The sequence below is a fragment of the Bos taurus genome, chromosome 7, assembly GCF_002263795.3.
Source record: "Bos taurus isolate L1 Dominette 01449 registration number 42190680 breed Hereford chromosome 7, ARS-UCD2.0, whole genome shotgun sequence".
NCBI lineage: Eukaryota > Metazoa > Chordata > Mammalia > Artiodactyla > Bovidae > Bos > Bos taurus.
In genome coordinates this window covers 7,889,408-7,908,038 of record NC_037334.1, presented here as the reverse complement: position 1 = coordinate 7,908,038, position 18,631 = coordinate 7,889,408, and the positions used below count along the sequence as shown (strand labels likewise).

General features: G+C 53.0%; 1 protein-coding gene across 7 annotated transcripts; it reads right to left on the bottom strand.

The window, feature by feature from the left end:
- Nucleotides 1-3,075: 3,075 nt before the first annotated feature.
- Nucleotides 3,076-16,803, bottom strand: EPHX3 (epoxide hydrolase 3). Of its 7 annotated transcripts, none has more exons than XM_005208527.5 (8): nucleotides 16,716-16,803; nucleotides 15,516-15,892; nucleotides 15,227-15,312; nucleotides 14,637-14,794; nucleotides 14,410-14,538; nucleotides 13,056-13,159; nucleotides 12,840-12,976; nucleotides 11,217-12,738 (listed from the first exon to the last, which is right to left on the bottom strand). In XM_005208527.5, exons 2-8 carry the CDS (start codon nucleotides 15,756-15,758, stop codon nucleotides 12,513-12,515), a joined length of 1,083 nt encoding a protein of 360 aa, XP_005208584.1. In that variant the 5' UTR covers nucleotides 15,759-15,892; nucleotides 16,716-16,803; the 3' UTR covers nucleotides 11,217-12,512. The 7 variants fall into 7 exon arrangements, with proteins under 7 accessions (XP_059744389.1, XP_059744390.1, XP_005208584.1 ...); XM_005208526.5 differs by having other exon boundaries at nucleotides 16,720-16,803; XM_024994630.2 differs by having other exon boundaries at nucleotides 11,217-11,529; nucleotides 16,720-16,803.
- Between the last annotated feature and the right edge of the window lie 1,828 nt (nucleotides 16,804-18,631).

Sequence of the window (18,631 nt, the reverse complement as noted above, 5' to 3'; positions counted from 1 at the left end):
TCAACACTGGTCTTGTTAGATTTTGATCGCTTGAATGAAGCTGGTCCAGTTTCTCTACTGTAAATGTACCATTCTCTTCCCATCCCCTCTTGTAATGAGTAAATATCAATATCATGTGGGGAGATATATTGAGCTGTGTGACTATCCCGATGCCTGTCAAACTATCACCACTATTTGGAGCATTTATTGGTGATTGCCTCTGATGATTTTTTTTAATTGAGATAAAATTCCCTTACATAAAATTACTTACCATTTTAAAGTGTACAGTTCAGTGGCATTTAGTGCAACCACCAGCTCTACCTAGTCTCATCACATTTTCATCAACCCTAAAGAAAATGTTGTCCCCGTCAGCAGTCACTCTTCATCTGTCCCTGGCAGCCATTAATGTGTTTCTGTCTCCATGGATGTACCTTGTTCTGAATGTTTCACATCTATGGAATCATACAGCATGTGGTCTTTTATGTCTGACTTTTTCCACTGGGTATAATATTTTAGAGGTTCATCCATTTTGTAGCATGTGTCAGTTCTTCATTCCTTTTTATGGCTGAGTAACATCCCATTGAAGAAGGCAATGGCACCCCACTCCAGTATTCTTGCCTGGAAAATCCTATGGATGGAGGAGCCTGGTGGGCTGCAGTCCATGGAGTCGCTAAGAGTCGGACACGACTGAGCGACTTCACTTTCACTTTTTACTTTCATGCATTGGAGGGGGGAATGGCAACCCACTCCAGCGTTCTTGCCTGGAGAATCCCAGGGACAGAGGAGCCTAATGGGCTGCGGTCTATGGGGTTGCACAGAGTCGGACACGACTTAAGTGACTTAGCAGCAACATTCCATTGGAGATATAAAAAATGCAGCTTCCATCCCTGGGTTGGGAAGATCCCCTGGAGAAGGGAATGGCAACCCACTCCAGAATTCTTGCCTGGAGAGTCCCAGGGACAGAGGAGCCTCTTGGGCTACGGTCCAAAGGGTTGCAAAGAGTCGGACACGACTGAAGCGACTTAGCACGCAGGCACGACATTCCATTGATTGGCTACACCACATTTTACTGATCCATTCCTCTGTTTATCTGGGATGATTTTCATAATTATTTATTTTTGGCTGCACCGAGTTTTCATTGCTGCGTGAAGGCTCTCTCTTGTTGGAGCAAGCAGGGGCTTCTCTTCGTTGCCGTGCGTGGGCTTCTCCTGTTGGTGGCTTCTCTTGTTGCAGAGCATGGGCTCTAGGTGGGTGAGCTTCAGTAACTGCAGCACATGGGCTCAGTAGTTGCAGCTCTTGGGCTTAGTTGCTCCATGGCATGTGGAATTTTCCCAGACCAGGGATCGAATGTGAGTCCCCTGCCTTGGCAGGTGGATTCCTATCCACTGTACCACTGTGGAAGTCCCCTTGGATGATATTAAAACACTGGAAGAGGAAGAGGTGGTAGAGGCAGAGAAGTACCATTAGAGAGAAAGAAGAATGAAAAGCCAAGGGTGAAAGTTGAACAATTGACCAGGGCCCAACACAGGAGATGATCTCCAGCCCTGCTGAGGGTGGCAGAGAGTCAAGCACCAGGGGACAGGAACTGAGGGTGTCCCAGCCTCTCAGCTTATGAGTGCAACCTCCATCTGGGAGGGGAGCTATTCACCCATCTTACGGGGTCAACCCTCATGGGGGTGGGTCTCTGCCCATCTTATGATGATTTGCTGGAGGCTTTCTAGAGGAAGAGCTGAGATTTGAACCCAGTAACTCCGGGCCACATGGAATGAGAGGGAGGGGTGGGGTGGGGTTGGGGTGGGGACTGGGAAGAGAAAAAGACAAAAGTTGCATAATCAGAAGGGGCACAGCTGACTCACTGTGAGTGTGCTGAGTCAACAGGCCCATGGGGATGAGGGAAGGCACAGCTTAAGTCCTTCTCATACCCATCACCCTGGGAGGAAATCCAAGCCCCTCAGCCCTGCTTTCAGAGCCTTCAGACACTCCCCAGCCCCTCCTGTTCCCTTCATCATCACACTGAGTCACCCAGTAGGCTCTGCACTCTCACAGCCTTTGCTCAGGTTCTTCTTTCTGCCTGGGACATCCAGCTAGTTAGAAGGACCCTTTTGCTTCCTCCCCAAGCATGAACTCATAGTAGATGTGTTCTTTTTAAAAATGCATTTCCTGGGGCTTCCCTGGTGGTCCAGTGGTTAAGAATCTGCCTTGTAATTCAGGGGACACAGTTTGATCTCTGGTCCCGGAAGATTCTACATGCCACAGGGCAACTGAGCCCATGTGCCGCAACTACCAAAGCCTGCTGGCTCTAGAGCCTGTGCAATGCAACAAGAGAAGCCACCACAAGAAGAAATCTGTGCATCATGATGAAGAGTAGTCCCCTCTCGCTGCAACCAGAGGAAGCCAGTGCACAGTGATGAAGACCCAGCACAGCCAAAAATAAAGATAAATAAATGTATTTCCTGGGAGTTCCCTGGTGGCCTAGGGCTAAGGATTCCAGGCTTTCACTTCTGCGGCCCTGGGTTCAGTCCCTGGTTAGGGAACTGAGATCCTACAAGCTGCACGGTGCAGCCAAAGTACATAAATAAATAAAAATTTTAAAATGCATTTCCTTCTAGCTATAGGGAATGCTGTACTATTTCCTGCACATGTCGTGGCTTTGCGCGTGCTGGTCCCTCCTTCTAGCATGCCTATTCACCTCCATTCCTGTACCCGGTAAATTCCTATTCTTTAAGATTTCAGCTCCAGGAAGTCCTCTCTGCTCCCCACCCCTGGCTTTCCTAGCATACTTTCACCCTACCACTTGGCTTGTCCTCAAGGGGCTGGGAGTGTCTGTATCCTGCCTTTATCCCCTCTTCTATAATGGGGGCTCACCAGTGGCCAGACATCACACAACATGAGGTGGGCACTGAGGGGGTAACGTGGGAGGGAACTGGCTGAAGGAGTTGGCATGCTCAGTCCAAAGGAGCCACCACTGGGGGCCCAGACGACTATCCTCAGTAACTTCTAGGTATCTGGGGGTCCTGAAAAGGGTCAAGTGGCCCAGGGGACAAAGGTAGAGACTTCAGTGCCTCCCCTGACCCCCCTGAGAAAGGATTTTCTGCTGCAATAGATGCCCTAATGGGTGCTGAGCTCCCCATCACAAGGAGCAACCAAGAACCTGGACACACATTTTGCTAGGCAGGAAGTCCAAAGTCTCCTACTCTGTTGACCCAATGATCCCTGGCCTGTGGCAGACAGAGACAGAGAGGAAGCAGTAATGATGAAAAAACAGGCTGAGTATAGCACAAGGGGAGTGAGAACAAAAAGAAGATACGTTTACAGAGCCCCTACTGTGCATCCTTCTCTTTTTCCCTTCCAATTATTTATTTACTTTCTTTTTGGCCGCCCTGGGTCTTCATTGCTGCATGCAGGCTTTCTCTAGTTGCGGTGCTCAGACTTCTCATTGTGGTGGCATCTCTCGCTGTGGAGCACGGGCTTTACAGCATGCAGGCTTCAGTAGTTTCAGCACACAGGCTCAGTAATTGCAGCTCATGGACTCTAGAGCTCAGGCTCAGTCGTGGTGGTGCACAAGCTTAGCTGCCCCGCGGCACGTGGGATCTTTCCAGACCATGGATCGAACCAGCGTCCCCTGCGTTGCAAACAGGATTCTTAAGCACTGAGCCACCAGGGAAGCCCTGTCAGTCCCTTTCTGAAGCCCCCAAATTCTGAGGACACCAACTCAGCAAGGCAGAAAGTGAGGGTCCCCGCTCCGGTTTTCCTCTGCCCTCCAGTCACAGTGGCAGGAATAGCCCAAGGTGTCCAGATCCCTGGGGGTCAGGACAGTCAGAGCAATTATTCCCATGGCTTTGCAGCAGGCAGACACCCAGTTCCCAACATGGTGGGGGTAGGGGTGGGTTTGAGCCGTCTCCCTTGCCCCTGCTGGTTGCCTTGGCCAGGGACTGCATTTCTCCTCAATGAGCTCAGTCCCCAGGGATGCAGGACCTGGGGCCAGGCCAAGACACAGCTGCTGGGCCCCGGCCCGCTGACTGGGAACCTGAGAATGTGCCCTTCGCTTATCCTCTTGGGACCACAGTCCTGTCCTCTGCATATGAAAACTGGGGCTAGGCCCTTACACCCAGGCTGTGGGAGCCTAACAAGAACCAGCAGGAGTGAGGGCCGCTGGGTTATGGGGCCTGGGCAATGGGGGGAAGGGATGGACCCCAGGGGTTGTGGGCTGCAGACCCAGCCAGCGATCCTGACCACTGCCTCCCTGGAGCCCTCTCATGCTCAAACCCTTCATGGCTTCCCATTGCCCAGAACGACATCTTCCTCACCAGTTTCTCTTCCCTGTTTCCCAGTCCTAGCTTTTTTTCTGGCTGTGTGCTGGGGCCTTGGCTGCTGTGCAGGGTTTTCTCTAGTTGCAGCGTGCTGGCTTCTCATTGCAGTGGCTTCTCTTGTTGCGGAGCACACGCTCTAGGGCACTCGGGCTTCAGTTGTTGTGGTCCGTGTGCTTAGCAGTCGTGGCTCCCGGGCTCCAGAGCACAGGCTCTGCAGTTGTGGTGCACAGGCTTAGTTGCCCAGTGGCACATGAGATCTTTTGGTACCAGGGATTGAACCCATCTCCGTTGTATTAGCTGGTGGATTCTTTACCATGGAGCCACCAGGGAAGCCCTCAGCCTTTCCAGTTTTCACAATGGCTGTACCCACTGCCTGGAACACCTTACTCCAACTTGGGAGACTCCTGTCACCTGACAGCTCACTCTGGCCCTCCAGCTCTCCTCACCTTCGTTCAGTCATTTGACAAACACACACTGAGCAACTACTTCATGCCTGACCCTATTACAGGTAGAGGTGATGAAGACCGAGCAGGTTCCTGCCCTGATAGGGGAGACAGATAAGAAACAAGGAGGTAAACAAATAAGAAGCCTAGAATGGGACATGAGAGGTGAAGAGATTTCAGTGTAGGTGATGGAGATGGGAGTTGCTAACAAGGGAACATTAGAACTAAGACATGGGACTTCTCTTGTGGTCCAGTGGCTAACACCCCAAGCTCCCGATGCAGGGGGCCTGGATTCCATCCCTGATCAGGGAACTATGAATAGATCCCACATGCCACAGCTAAGGAGTTTGCATGCCACAACTAAGAGTTCGAATGCCACGATGAAGATCGAAGATCCTATGTACCGCAACTAAGACCAGCCAAATAAATAAATAAATAAAAATATTTAGGGACTTCCCTGGAGGTCCAGTGGTAGAAACACTGTGCTTCCACTGCAGGGGGTGCGGATTCCATCCCTGGTCGGGCAAATAAGATCCCATGTGTTGCAGTGAGGCCAAAAAAATAAATGAATAAATATATTTATGTTATGTTCAGTTGCTCAGTCGTATCCAACTCTGCAACCCCATGGACTGCAGCATGCCAGGCTTCCCTGTCTTTCACCATCTCCTGGAGTTTGCTCAAACTCATTGAGTTGGTGATTCCATCCAACCATCTCATCCTCTGTCACCCCCTTCTCCTCCTGCCCTCAATCTTTCCCAGCATCAGGGTCTTTTCCAATGAGTCGGCTTTTCACATCACGTGGCCTAAGTACTGGAGCTTCAGCTCCAGCATTAGTCCTTCCAATGACTATTCAGGGTTGATTTCCTTTAGGATAGACTGGTTTGAGCTAAAAGAACTGTGATCTGAAAGGAGGAGCTTTTCAGACTGTAAGCTGTAAGCCAGAGAGGCAAACAGTCTGGTAGCATGTTCCAGGTGGAAGGAAAAGAAAGTGCAAAGGCCCAGAGGAGAGAGGGGTGGGTGGCTAAGAGGAACAGCAAGGAGGCCAGGGTACTGGGTGCAGAGTGAGCAAGGGGTAGGTGCTCAGGGAAACTGATGGGGGCCGAGTTCCAAGGGGCCAAAGATCTGGGTTTAAATGAAAAGCACAGTGGACACCACTGGAGGGGTTAGGCCGAGGGAAGCTGACCTGATCAAGGTTGGAAACGAAAAAAAAAAAGAAGAAAAAAAAAAGGTTGGAAACAATAACACCACCATTTCCTTTTTTTTTTTTAAATTTTTTTATTTGGCTGTGCTGGGTCTTGGTTGCGTCAGGTGGCATCTTCATTTCTGCGTGTGGGATCTTCAGTTGCGTCATGATGGATCTAGTTCCCTGACCAGGGATTGAATCCAGGCCCCCTGCATTGGGAGCGTGGGGTCTTTAAGCACTGGATCACCAGGGAAGTTCCAACACTGCTATTTCTTCTCCCAGGGATCCTTCCTTGCAGTTTCCCATGGGCTCTGCTGGCTCCCATGGCCTCTCTCAGTTCCACTCTGACCCTTCCCTGTGATCCTACCTGGCTCTCACAGCATTCTGAGCTCTGTGGGCCTCTGGCTTGCTCACTGCTGAATCCCTGATGTCTAGTATAGAGCCTGACACACAGTAGGTGAAATAACGGTCAGCTGAATGAATGAATGAATATACCCAGCACGTGTCAGAGGAACAGCAGGACCCAGGTGCTGGGACTTGAACCTGCTCGAAACCAGTCCCTATCTGGACATGGACATGTCTGGCCTCAGTTAGACCAGGGCTCAGTCAGAGGAGGGCTGATAGGGCCTCCTGAAGGAGGAGTGGGTGGGAAGGCTTAAAGTGGAAGAAAGGGGAGTGAAAAGAAAGGAACTCACTTCCATCAAGCACCTACTGGCTCAACAGCTCTGGGCAGGGGAAGAAGGGAAGCCATACTCCCACCCTTGGTGGGGGATGGGCAGGCAGTGGTTTCCCTGCCTTAAGACCCTCCACTGGGTAGGACATCCCAATGGATGTCTTGGCCTCACAGGCTGTGTGGTCAGACCACTCCAACCTTCCTTGCCCAGGGCCTCACCCAGGACCCCATCTTTTCCAGCTCACCTCTGAACTAAGACACTCTGTGTGTGTGCGTGCGTGCATTTTTTAAGTTGCTTCAGTCATGTAAGACTTTGTGCGACCCTAGGGATCCTAGCCTGCCAGGCTCCTCTGTTCATGGGATTCTCCAGGCAAAGAATACTGGAGTGGGTTGCCATGCCCTCCTCCGGGAGATCTTCCCCACCCAGGGATCAAACCCGTGTCTATTATGCCTCCTACATTGACAAGCAGGTTCTTTATGACTAGCATCACCTGGGAAGCCCCAAACACTCTGACACCCTTTATTACTTCCTTGCTGCCCCAGCTCCTGAAACTTGTCTTCCTTCTCCCCTGCAGGTGTGGCACTTGTCCCCCACCCATGCACTTTTCCTCTTGCTTCAGAGAAGGGGAGCATTCCCCCCACCTTGGCTTTTCATTACCTCTTTCTTTGGCCATAGGCTGAGGTCTCTTCTGTGACAAAGTGAAGTGTTAGTTGCTCAGTCGTACCCGAATCCTTGAGACCCTATGGACTGTAGCCCACCAGGCTCTTTTGTCCATGGGATTCTCCAGGCAAGGATACTAGAGGGGGTTGCCATTTCCTACTCCAGGGGATCAAACTCGCATCTCCCGAGTCTCATCATCGAAGGCAGATTCTTTACCATCTGAGCCACCAGGGATTCTATGATAAAGTGAAACCTGCAGCAAACGCTCATTTCACATGCACACCCCTTCCCTGAGCTCATCTCTCTCCCCTGCATCTCTCCCCACTGCTTGCTCCATTCTTCCCCTTCTCCATTCTGCTCTACGCCCCAAGAGGCTGACCTCTACAGACTGTATCAATGGACATCCTTGTCCTCTGGCTTCCAAGTGGGTTTGGCCAATAGGAGGCACTGGCGGAGGATGAAGCGGTGGGGCAGGGGTTAGGGGGAGGGAGGAGGAGAAAACAGGATATTAATTCACTTGTATCTTTCCTGGTAGGGTCACCACTTCAGCTGACTGTATCACTGGACCAAAGGTCCTGTCCATACAATCCACAGGGTATTAAAGAGCAGAGAAATCATTTGGCCAACAAAGGTCTGTATAGTCAAAGCTATGGTTTTTCCAGTAGTCGTGTATGGATGTGAGAGTTGGTCCATAAGGACGGCTAAGTGCTGAAGAATTGATGCTTTTGAACTGTGGTGTGGAGAAGACTCTTGAGAGTCCCTTGGACAGCAAGGAGATCAAACCAGTCAGTCCTAAAGGAAATCAATCCTGAATATTCATTGGAAGGACTGATGCTGAAGCTGAATCTCCAATACTTTGGCCACCTGATGTGAAAAGCTGACTCACTGGAAAAGACCCTGATGCTGGGAAAGACCCTGTCCCCTGGGAAACAAGGGGGCAACAGAGGGTGAGATGGTTAGATAGCATCACCAACTCAATGGACATGAATCTGAGCAAACACCAGGAGATAGTGAAGAACAGAGAGCCAGATGTGCTGCAGTCCATGGGGTCGCAAATAGTCAGACACAACTTAGCGACTGAACGACAAACAACACTGAAACAACAAACCTCTCTCTGGGCTCTGCTAACATCCTTCCTTCCCCCTTCCTAGGCAGGGGGATCCGGAAGTGGTCATGCCTCTTCAGGGGTGCTCACTGGGGTTTGCTGCACTAACCCCTGTTGGTTTCCTCAAACCCTGCCCACTGTATATGGTCCCTATAGCAAATCTGTCTCAAATTGCTCCATTTGAATGTCAGTTGTTCCCTCCAGGCTCCCGACTGGGGTCCCCACTCTTCCCTCCCATCTCCACTTAACTGCATTCAGAGCATCCAAGTCTACTGTCCTCAGCCTGAATTCTCAGGTTTTCTCCCTCACAATCTGCATGGCTCAATCCTCCAAATCTCTCAGTAGCTTTTGATACCATGGGCTGTGCATGCCTCTCTTCCTTGACCTCCTCCCCCACCATTTCTGGGGCATCACCCTTGCCTACTTCCTCTGCTGCCTAACCCTAACCCCTCCTCCTTTGCCTGTCTCTTAGATGCTGGGGGCTCCCAAGTCTTGTTTGTTCTCCACTCTGTTCTGGGGAGGCTTCATTCTCTCTCCCAGCTTCAGTGCCCTTTTGCCTCACCAAACATGGATGCTTGCTGGATTATCTTTGAGTGAGTTATGTCGCTCAGTCATGTCCAACTCTTTGCAACCCCGTGGACTGTAGCCCACCAGGCTCCTCCGCCCATGGGATTCTCCAGGCAAGAATACTGGAGTGGGTTGCCATTCCCTTCTCCAGGGGATCTTCCCGACCCAGGGATCGAACCCAGGTCTCCCACATTGCAGGCAGATGCTTTAACTTCTGAGCCACCAGGGAAGCCCATTATCTTTAAGGATAAGCCCAGGGATTATCTTTATCTTTAACCTATTAGATGCTTCCAGGTTCCTGCCTCAGGGGTCCCGCTCCCTCAGGTTGAATATGCCGCAAACGTGCTTCTGGTCTTCTCTGGGATTCTACTCCTCCTTCGAGTGCCTGGACTTCATCCTCTATTGCCTGGACCACACCCATTCTCCTTCCAGGCCTCCCCACCTTCAGTCTTCCCCCTCTGGTCCTGCCCCCTTACCAGCTCCCAAGTAATATTCCAGACATGCAGATCTGTCTGGGACCCTTCCCTGTGGCCCTGGTCGTACTGGAGATGTGGCTCCTGGCCTCGTGTTGGAATCATTTTGCATTCCCACGTCTTCCCATCCCAAACCTTCCTCCCAGTCCCACAGAAATGCTAAATGACTTGTGCACGGGAGGTTTCTGTGGACTGGAGCACATTCCAGCAGGATTCAGCTCTAAGGCCGCCTCCTCCAGGTAGGTGCCCATCCCATCCCCTCGCCCCTAGTCCCTCATTCCACTGGGGTCTGACCACATAGGGCTGGGAGAGTCTGCCCGGCTGTATCTCCCCTGTCCGTCCACTGGTGCAGGACCACGTATTACAGTTGGTAGCAAGGACATGTTGGAGAAGGCAATGGCACCCCACTCTAGTACTCTTGCCTGGCAAATCCCATGGACGGAGGAGCCTGGTGGGCTGCAGTCCATGAGGTCGCGAAGAGTCGGACACGACTGAGCGACTTCACTTTCACTTTCATGCATTGGAGAAGGAAATGGCAACACACTCCAGTGTTCTTGCCTGGAGAATCCCAGGGATGGGGGAGCCTGGTGGGCTGCCATCTATGGGGTCACACAGAGTCGGACACGACTTAAGTGACTTAGCAGCAGCAGCAGCAACGACATGTACACGAGTGGGTGAGCGAATGAATGAGTGAATGATAAGTGAGTAAACGATGGAAGGTGATCTGGAGACGGGAGTCCGGAGCAGGAAGAGGGTGACTCGGTGTCTGGGAGGGGCCTCAGTCAGAGTCCAAAACCTCAGGGTGTCGGCTCCTCCTCAGCTCTAAGAAAGACGCTCCCGGATTGGCTCAGGCTGAGAGAGGCGGGTTTTGGCCAAGCCTCTAGTTGCTATTGGCTCACTTGCCAGGACTCTGCCCAATCAACCCGATCGCCTCTCCCCTCTGCCCACCACACCGCCTTTCGCCCGCCAGCAGCCGCGGAGGCGTAAGACGGCGCCTTCTCGTTACCCTGACAACCGTCTGCGGACCCCCCTCCCCCGTCGCCCTGGCAACTGTTCCAGGCCTCTCGTCAGCCTTCTCCTGGGCCCCTCTGGTCACCCAGACAACCTCTACCCGTTCCGGTTAACCATCAGCCCTTTCCCCGTCACCCTAGCAACGGTCACCAGACCCACGGCCAACCCTGCCCACCCCCCGCCCCCGCGACACACCGTCTTCATCCTGCACACAGGCTTCCTCGACCTAAACCTTAACTAAGGTCCCGGGCTCCCTCTTCCTCTCGTTCATCTTCCTGGCCCCTCGATTGCGGCGAGGAAGAGTAGAGGGAGGAGGTGGAATGGGTGGGGTCTGGGGGTCCCGGCTCAGATGGGGCTAACAGACCATCTGGTTCTGAGGCTGTGCGCGGCTCTGGGCCTATCTCCTCGCTCTCACTCTTGCGTGAGAAGTTCAGCCGCCACAGGGAGCTTCTCAAAATGCAAACCATGTCCCTCCCCTGCTGAAAACCCTCCCTGGCTCCCCTTGAGAATCAGATCCGAACTCTTTGAAGCCCCTGGCGGTGTGGCTGTGGCCTCTTCCTCGAGCCTGCCCCCTCGCTCCACCCTAGCAGGCACTAATCTCCACACTGTTTGCTACTCCAGTAGCCCAAGCATACCCCAGCCTCTGACCTTCCTGTTACTGCTTCCCACTCCCTGAAACGAAAACCTTTCCTGGGACCGGTCACACACCCACGTTGCTCTTTCTGCCTCTTCTCTGTTAACTCCAGAAGGGGGCCTGTGTCCTTGAATACACTCTATCCTCAGGGCCTAGAACAGCTCCTGACACATATGATGAGTGAAAGGATTTTTATGCAGGGGACAAAGGAGGACAGAGCGGATAACCAGCAGGCAGGCTTTGGCTAGGCAGGCCCATCCCGGAGATAAAAGTGAAAAAGTAAAAAGTGTTAGTCGCTCAGTCATGTCCAAGTCTTTGTGACCCCATAGACTGTAACCCACTAGGCTCTCTGTCCAGGAGATTCTCCAGGTAAAAACACTGGAGTGGGTTGCCATGCCCTTCTCCAGGGGATCATCCCCAACCAGGGATCAAATCCGGGTCTCCTGCATTGCAGGCAGATTCTTTACCATCTGAGCCACCAGAGAAACCCCTGGAGATAAGAGAAAGGTATTAATATTTCTGAGACCCTCAGACTGATTCATCACACTGCTGCAAGTCCTGACAGTGTTCCCAGAGGCCAGGACAAGGCCTAGGGAGATAAAAGTTAATGCTGTGACCGGCTTGGGGCTGGATAGTTCACCTTTGATGTGTATGATCTTCACTTGGAGGCTGGAGCCAAGAGTCCCCAGGAAGAATCAGCAGAAACTCTGGTTAATTTGGAGCAGAAGAGTCCAGGAACTGGGGAGGCAGGCCAGACACCCCAGATGGCTATTTAGGGAGCTGGTCCCTTCCTGTGCTGAGTCCACAATCTTACTTATCCTAACAGAGCCAAGAGCTGTTTTCCCATAGATCTGAGACAGAGATCCCAGGGATCTTTCCCAGGCTGGGGCGGGAGAATTTGACCTCATAAGGCCAGGAGTCATGACCGGGAGGGAGATCATAGGAGTTTACCCAGGGCCTGGCTGGAGAGGAGGACCTCCACCTGCCTGTGTGAGTGAGGAACTAAATTTTTCATCTTTATTTAATTTTAATTAACTTGCATTAAAATGGAAGTAGCCAGACGTGGCTACAAGTACTGTATTGGACAGAGCAGCATTTAGCTGAGGACTCCAGACTGGCGGTGGAAGCCAGGGACAGAAAGGTCATAGTTCATGGTCAACGCAGCTCTGGGCTTTGACTTTGGCAAGATGGGTGGGGCCTCATGGAAAGGAGAAGTAGGACACTCGTATCTAGCTCCCCAGAGAGGCACACCTGGTTCCCAGGGGTCAAAGTGCTTGCTCACACGTGCATACATGCCTGCCTGTATGTGAGCATATGAGGGTGGTGTGCCTGAGGGTATCCACAGAAGCACTTGTGTGCAGTCTAGGAATTCCATCCGTGTGCATCAAGAGTCCATCCGTATATATACAACCTGGGACCATGCAAGCCAGTGTGAGAACTCCTGGGTGCATGCAAGCCAGTGAGCTAGGGCCATCAGTCCAGCAGATCTTGCAAGAAGGCCCACATATACTGGTGCATTTCCACAGGGTTGGTCTGGGGGATCCAGTGCCCCATGCCTGGCAGGATGTGGGCTTCGAGCCGGCCTGGCACAAAACGGCTGCTGATGGCCTCTACTAGCCCTTGCTCAAAATAGGGGTCCTTCTCCCCCCATAGCAGCAGTGTGGGTGTGGCCAGCTCCTGGGGCTCCAGGGGGAAGGTCCTATGATCAAGACAGACAGACAGACAGGCAGAAGGATGGCTGCCCCACCCCAACCCCCATGCCCACAACTTTCCTGAGCCTGTCAGGCCCTGGGTCCTCACCTGAAGATGTTTCGATAGTAGTTGAGGGGCCCGGTGAGGCCACCAGGCTGTGAGAAGTCATAAAGGAAGGCTTCAAGTTCACTGGGGGTCAACTGTGGAATGCCCCTCTTGCGGTGGGTGAGGGTGGTCTTCAGGATCTGGGCATAACAACAGGACGCCGGCTTCAGTCCCAGCCCACGACCTTCCACCCAGCCCTGGGCCTTCACCCTACTGCACCTGGAAGTCAGACATGGATAGCAGCTTCTCGGGCAGCCAGGGAAGCTGGAATAGGAACACGTAGTTGGAACGGAAGAACTGGCCGATGTGGTGCAAAGAGTAGTCTAGGGTAGGGAGAGGGAGGCAGGTGTGAGGCCTGGGTTTCTGCGGGCCCCACACCTCTGCACTTGACACACACCCAGATCGTGCACACAGATATGCCAAGACTCAGGAATACCATGGCTGCCTGCCTGAGCCTGTGGGGACACTCAATGGTTCTCTTGGCCAGGGAATAAGCTTGTCTCTCTCCTAAGTGGCCACTGTACCCACAGAATGGGGGCACTTTCCTCCACAGTCCCCAGGAGCTCCCTGAGCCACTGGCGTGCTCCCCCTGCCATGTCTGAATGCGTTTCTCCTGCCTCATTCAGCTAACATTTATTGACCACCTACTGGCCCTGTTCTAGACTCTGGAGATATAGCAGTGAATGGAACAGACAAAACCCTCTTGCCCTCAGGAAGCTGGAGATGGAGACAGATAAGAAACAACAAAAAAAGAAAGAGAGATAATACAGCTCTGACTACAATTCTGGGATTTAAAATTAGGTGATGTGATGGACACTTGGTGGCCAGAGAAATGACATCTCAAATGTTATTGTAGTTGCTTCTGTTTCCCCAACTGGACCATGGGATAATAACATTTTCATAAGCCCAGGAGGCTTGTGTAGGTTACTCTATGCAGGCTCCTTGTCAAAGCAATTGTAGGGCCTTTCCTGGTGGTCCAGTGGTTAAGAATGCACCCTGCAATGCAGGGGGACATGGGTTCAATTCCTGGTCTGGGAAGATCTCACATGCTGTGGAATAACAAAGCCCGTGTACCACAGCTATTGAGCCTGTGCTCCAGAGCCTGGGAGCCACAACTCCCAGGTGCTACCAGGGCAGCACCTCTGCATGACGCCCACATGTGACAACTACTGAAGCCCACACACCTAGAACCCATGCTCTGCAACAAGAAAAGCCACCACAATGGGGAGCCTATGCACCACAACAAAGAGCAGTCCTTGCTCATGGCAACTAGAGAAAGCCCACGTGCAGAAACGATGACCCATCACAGCCAAAAATAAAATAAATAAATAGTAGATCTTGGGGGGAAAAAAAGCAATTGTAACCTGTAAGTGCTCACAAAAATGTGGATTACTCCTTGGTGTACTGTCATGGATTATAGATTGACAGCACCATGGGGGAAGGAAGCCAGGTTTACCGTTGTGCCCCCAGCCCCTGGAGTGGTGACTAGGATGGATGGACATAGAAGTGCTGACACAGACATACACACCCCTTCACACAAGCACACTCCAGCATCCAGGACTCCCCGACACACCTTGGTACACTGACATGGGGGCAGCACTGACCACTACCATTCGCTCCACCAGGGATGGGTAGTAGATGGAGAAATTCCAGGCTAGGAGTGCACCCCAGTCATGGGCCACGAGGATACACTTGGAATAACCTGGCAGGGAAGTCAGAGGAAACTGTGTAAGTGAGATGTCAGGTAGAGGTGAAGCAGGGGTGAGGGGGGCCAGGGCTGGGACGGGGGCACCTCCCTACCCAGGCCCAGAATGACATCCTGGATATCTGCCATCAGTAGGTCTATGGTGTAACAATCCACATCCTTTGGCGCATCGGAGGGGCCGTATCCCCGCAGGTCCACAGCCACCACGTGGAAGCGGCTCTGAAACTCCCGGAGCTGGTAGCGCCAGGAGAACCTGTTAGGCGGGCCAGGGAGGGAGGGTGAGTCAGGGTACCAGGGCAGCACCTCTGCATGATGCCCAGCAGGGACCCTGGGGTGACCCCCACTTTCCTGCCCAGGACTTCGCAGAAGGGAGGATGGGGAACCACAGCAGGTCAGCTGCGCCCTGGATTCTGGACAGCCTCAACATGGATATTTCTTCGTCCCATCCCTTCAGGGCCTTCTGTCTCCATCTATCTCCGTTTGGACTCCTGTCCTCCAGTCTAGGCCCGATATACTTTGCCTTAGGGGCTCCCAGTCTACCCAGCCCTTGTCTCCGTCTCCTCAGTGCTCTAGTGGTCCAAGCTCCACACCTCCCGCCCCACCCCACCCCTCCCGCCCGCCCGACCCCACCCCTTCCTCGCGCATCCGGTCCTGTGCGTCCCAGGACCCTGGGCCTCCGACATACCAGTTCTCAGGGAAGCCATGCAGAAACAGCATGAGGGGCCCTTTGCCGCGTCCAGCGGAGACATAGTGCAGGCGCAAGCCCGAGCTCTGGGGGAGGGCACAGTCTGAGACCTGGGAAACCCCTCTTCCCCGGGCTTGAACACCTCCCTTCTCCCAGGTCACATGCGTACTCAGACTTGGATTCAACCATTTGCCATTCCGCACCAATCCAACACGGGCCGGCCTTCCAGGATCCTTGAACCTCGAAAGCCCGGTGACGGCGCCCCCTTCCGCACCCCCGTCATGCTCACCCTGAGAATAAGGAAGCAGTGCTCTCCCAGCGTGGGGTCGCTCAAGCAGACCGGTGGGGTGTGCCGGGGGCGCCCCAAAAAACCGCGTCGCGGCCGGCACATCACGTGTGTGAGCGCGATGCAGCCATAGACAGCTGCAGCCACCAGCGCCGCCGAGAACACGAGGCTCCACATAAAGGCACGAAGCAGCTTCAGAGTGAGGCGCGAGGGCGCCAGTAGCGCCGTCACCACCAGCTCGGGCATGGCTCCGCGTCCCGGGACTACCGCGTTGCCGTCTGGGGTATGGGCGAGGGGTGCGGGCTGCAGCAGCGAGGCGGGATCTGGGCTGGCGAGCCCGCCGCCTTTGGTTTGGAGCCCCTCCGTGTCGTCGGGCTTTGCTGAACGCACCGAGAGAAGAGGCGGGCGGCTCAGACCGAAACTGCCATGGCTTACAACTCAACCAAGTGCTAGATAAACACCTGGGCGCGACAGTGGCAGGGAGCAAGGCTCGAGGTGCGGGGGAGGAGGCTGCGAGGACGAGACTCAGGTGGTTGGGGTGGAACCTTGGGGAGAAGGGATGCTAAAGACTCGGGCTGTGGGAGGGATCTAGAAAGGCTTAGGCGAGTCTTAAGGGGCGGGGGTCTAGTAGGACGACGGAGTTGGCTGGGTGATCGGGTGAGGGGGGCCCGATCTAGAGGGAGACTGGGGTCTGGCCTGAACAGAAGACAGCAGGCGCTGTGGGTGAAATGGGCGGGGTCTGGGGCAAAGGAGCGGGGCAATGCAGGGTAAGTGCAACCTACTAGCTGGAAATGTGGGCCCCAACTAGGCCTAAGAACCTTATATGGGCTAGGGGCGCGGCTTAGGAGGCCGGGAATGAGGATGGAGCCTAGAGAAGGCGGGCCCTAAGTTGGGCGGAGAAGCCCCGAGGCAGGGTCTGGATGGTTTCGGTGAGAGGGATGGACCAATGAGCTGGGAGTCGGCCTGGTTACGGGCCAATGAGGCGGGCCGGGATCGGAACCTAATATGGCGGGTCAGGCGGGCCCGGAAGCGGAAGAAGGGGGATAGGCAGTGCCATGGCGAAGGTTAGGAGGGAATCGCGGGCTGTCGCCGCGGCCCAAGGAGGCCTCGGGAGCTCCTGCCGCTACCCTCATCTCCCAGGAGCTCCCCTCCCTGGAGCGCGCGATCCTCCCCTCAGTCTGACTCCAAGGGACCTGGCAGTACCTACACTAAGCTCTGGTTCCAACGGTGGTCCAGCCGCCCAGACCCCGCGCCGGCTCCAGTTGGTCCAGCGGATCCGTTGGCCCTCCCTGCACGCCTGTGATTGGATAGCGGCGGTTATTGACGTGCAGGCTACAGGTCCAGCCCCGGAGCCAATCCGCAGTTGTTGAGACCGGGACTCAGCCAGTGAAGACCAGAGCTTAACTCCTAGAGGGCAGGCCCGGCCCGGGCCCTGGAGAACCGGACTGGTCGAATCACTGGGACTCTGGTCAAAAGAGGAAACAGAGCAGGGAGGGTTGGACGAGAAGCCCGGCAGGGTAGCTTCTTCCTCCTCCAGTTTTGCAATCTTCCTCCCAAGATCCTAAACATTTCAAAGTTACTCATTACTTAACCGTGATAATAATCCTATTAAGTGTAGATACTATCACCTTCCCATATTATAAACCAAGAGCCTGAAATTCGAGTATTAAGTCATTTGCCTGAAGCCTAACAGCTGACTCAACAGCAATCAAGGACTTGAGAAAAACAGCAGTCTTGGGCTCCACCTCTTCCTCCAACCAGAGGCAGCCTTTGGGATGACTTTCGATATTTATTAATAGCTCTCTCTAAATGTGTTTATGTGGTTTTATCTTTTGATTACCAGTTTGGGGCATTGACTATCATTGTCACCACCACTGCAGGAGCTGTATCCATGTTTAGTTTTCCTACTGGTTTCCTCTAACTTTACCCCATTTTGTCACCTCTCATCTTTCCTCACAAGGACTTTTGTGGTGACTTAGTGGCAAAATCTGCCTGCCAATGCAGGAGATGCAGGTTTGACTCCTGGGTCGGGAAGATGCCCTGGAGAAGGAAATGGCAACCCACTCCAATGTTCTTGCCTGGGAAATCCCATGGGCAGAGGAGCCTGTTGGGCTACAGTACCCAGGATCACAAGAGTCAGACACGACTTAGCTACTGAACACCATCATCAAATCTCCCATCTACCAGTTAACCTTGCCTTTGTATTGTCAAAGCTGCTCAACATTATATTTGTCCTGGCACCATATTAAGTTCATAGGTCCCTATTTTTTTTAATCAAATACTGCAGTAGTGATTTAATCAGTATAAAATTTTAAGAGCTTTAGATCTGTAATAAAAAATCCAAATTTGGGGAAGGAAGGGCAAACTTTAAAACAGCAGCCAGTAGAGAAGGGCTGGGGATGGTGTGGGCGAGTGAACAGGCACCTCAGAGCTGTGGGGACGTGTTATCGACCACTGTCAAACTAGTTTCCTGGTTTCTCATGGAAAACATTTTATACACCTGGTTTTTTCCTTTTATACTTAAGGTCAATCAGTGTTCAGATAGGCCCATTCCTTGTTTTTCTTGCTGATATTACCACACAGGTGCCTATTTAAGGGAAATCTGGTTTATGTGGTTCTGCAGAGGAGCCTGGTAGGTTGCAGTCCATGGGGTCGCTAAGAGTCGGACTCGACTGAGGGACTTCACTTTCACGCATTGGAGAAGGAAATGGCAACCCACTCCAGTGTTCTTGCCTGGAGAATCCCAGGGACGGGGGAGCCTGGTGGGCTGCCGTCTATGGGGTCACACAGAGTCGGACACAACTGAAGTGACTTAGCAGCAGCAGCTTCAGTAAACAGTTCATTTCAGGGCCCAACAGAGATCTATGATTACATTGCGTATCAATGTACAAACAGTTGTTCACCTCACATTTATCACCTACCTTTTCTTGCACAGTTAGCCTGTATCATGGCTTTGGTTTCACTTACATTTCCCATCAAATCAATTTTCCAACCACTTGATCCAGGAATCCCTCCTCCTGAGGCCTCTAACCTGGCTGCTGCACACACCAACCAGTCATGGCTGGGGGGTGTTTGTGGATCTCCCTTCTGCAGAACACTGACTCCTACATTCCCCCTAC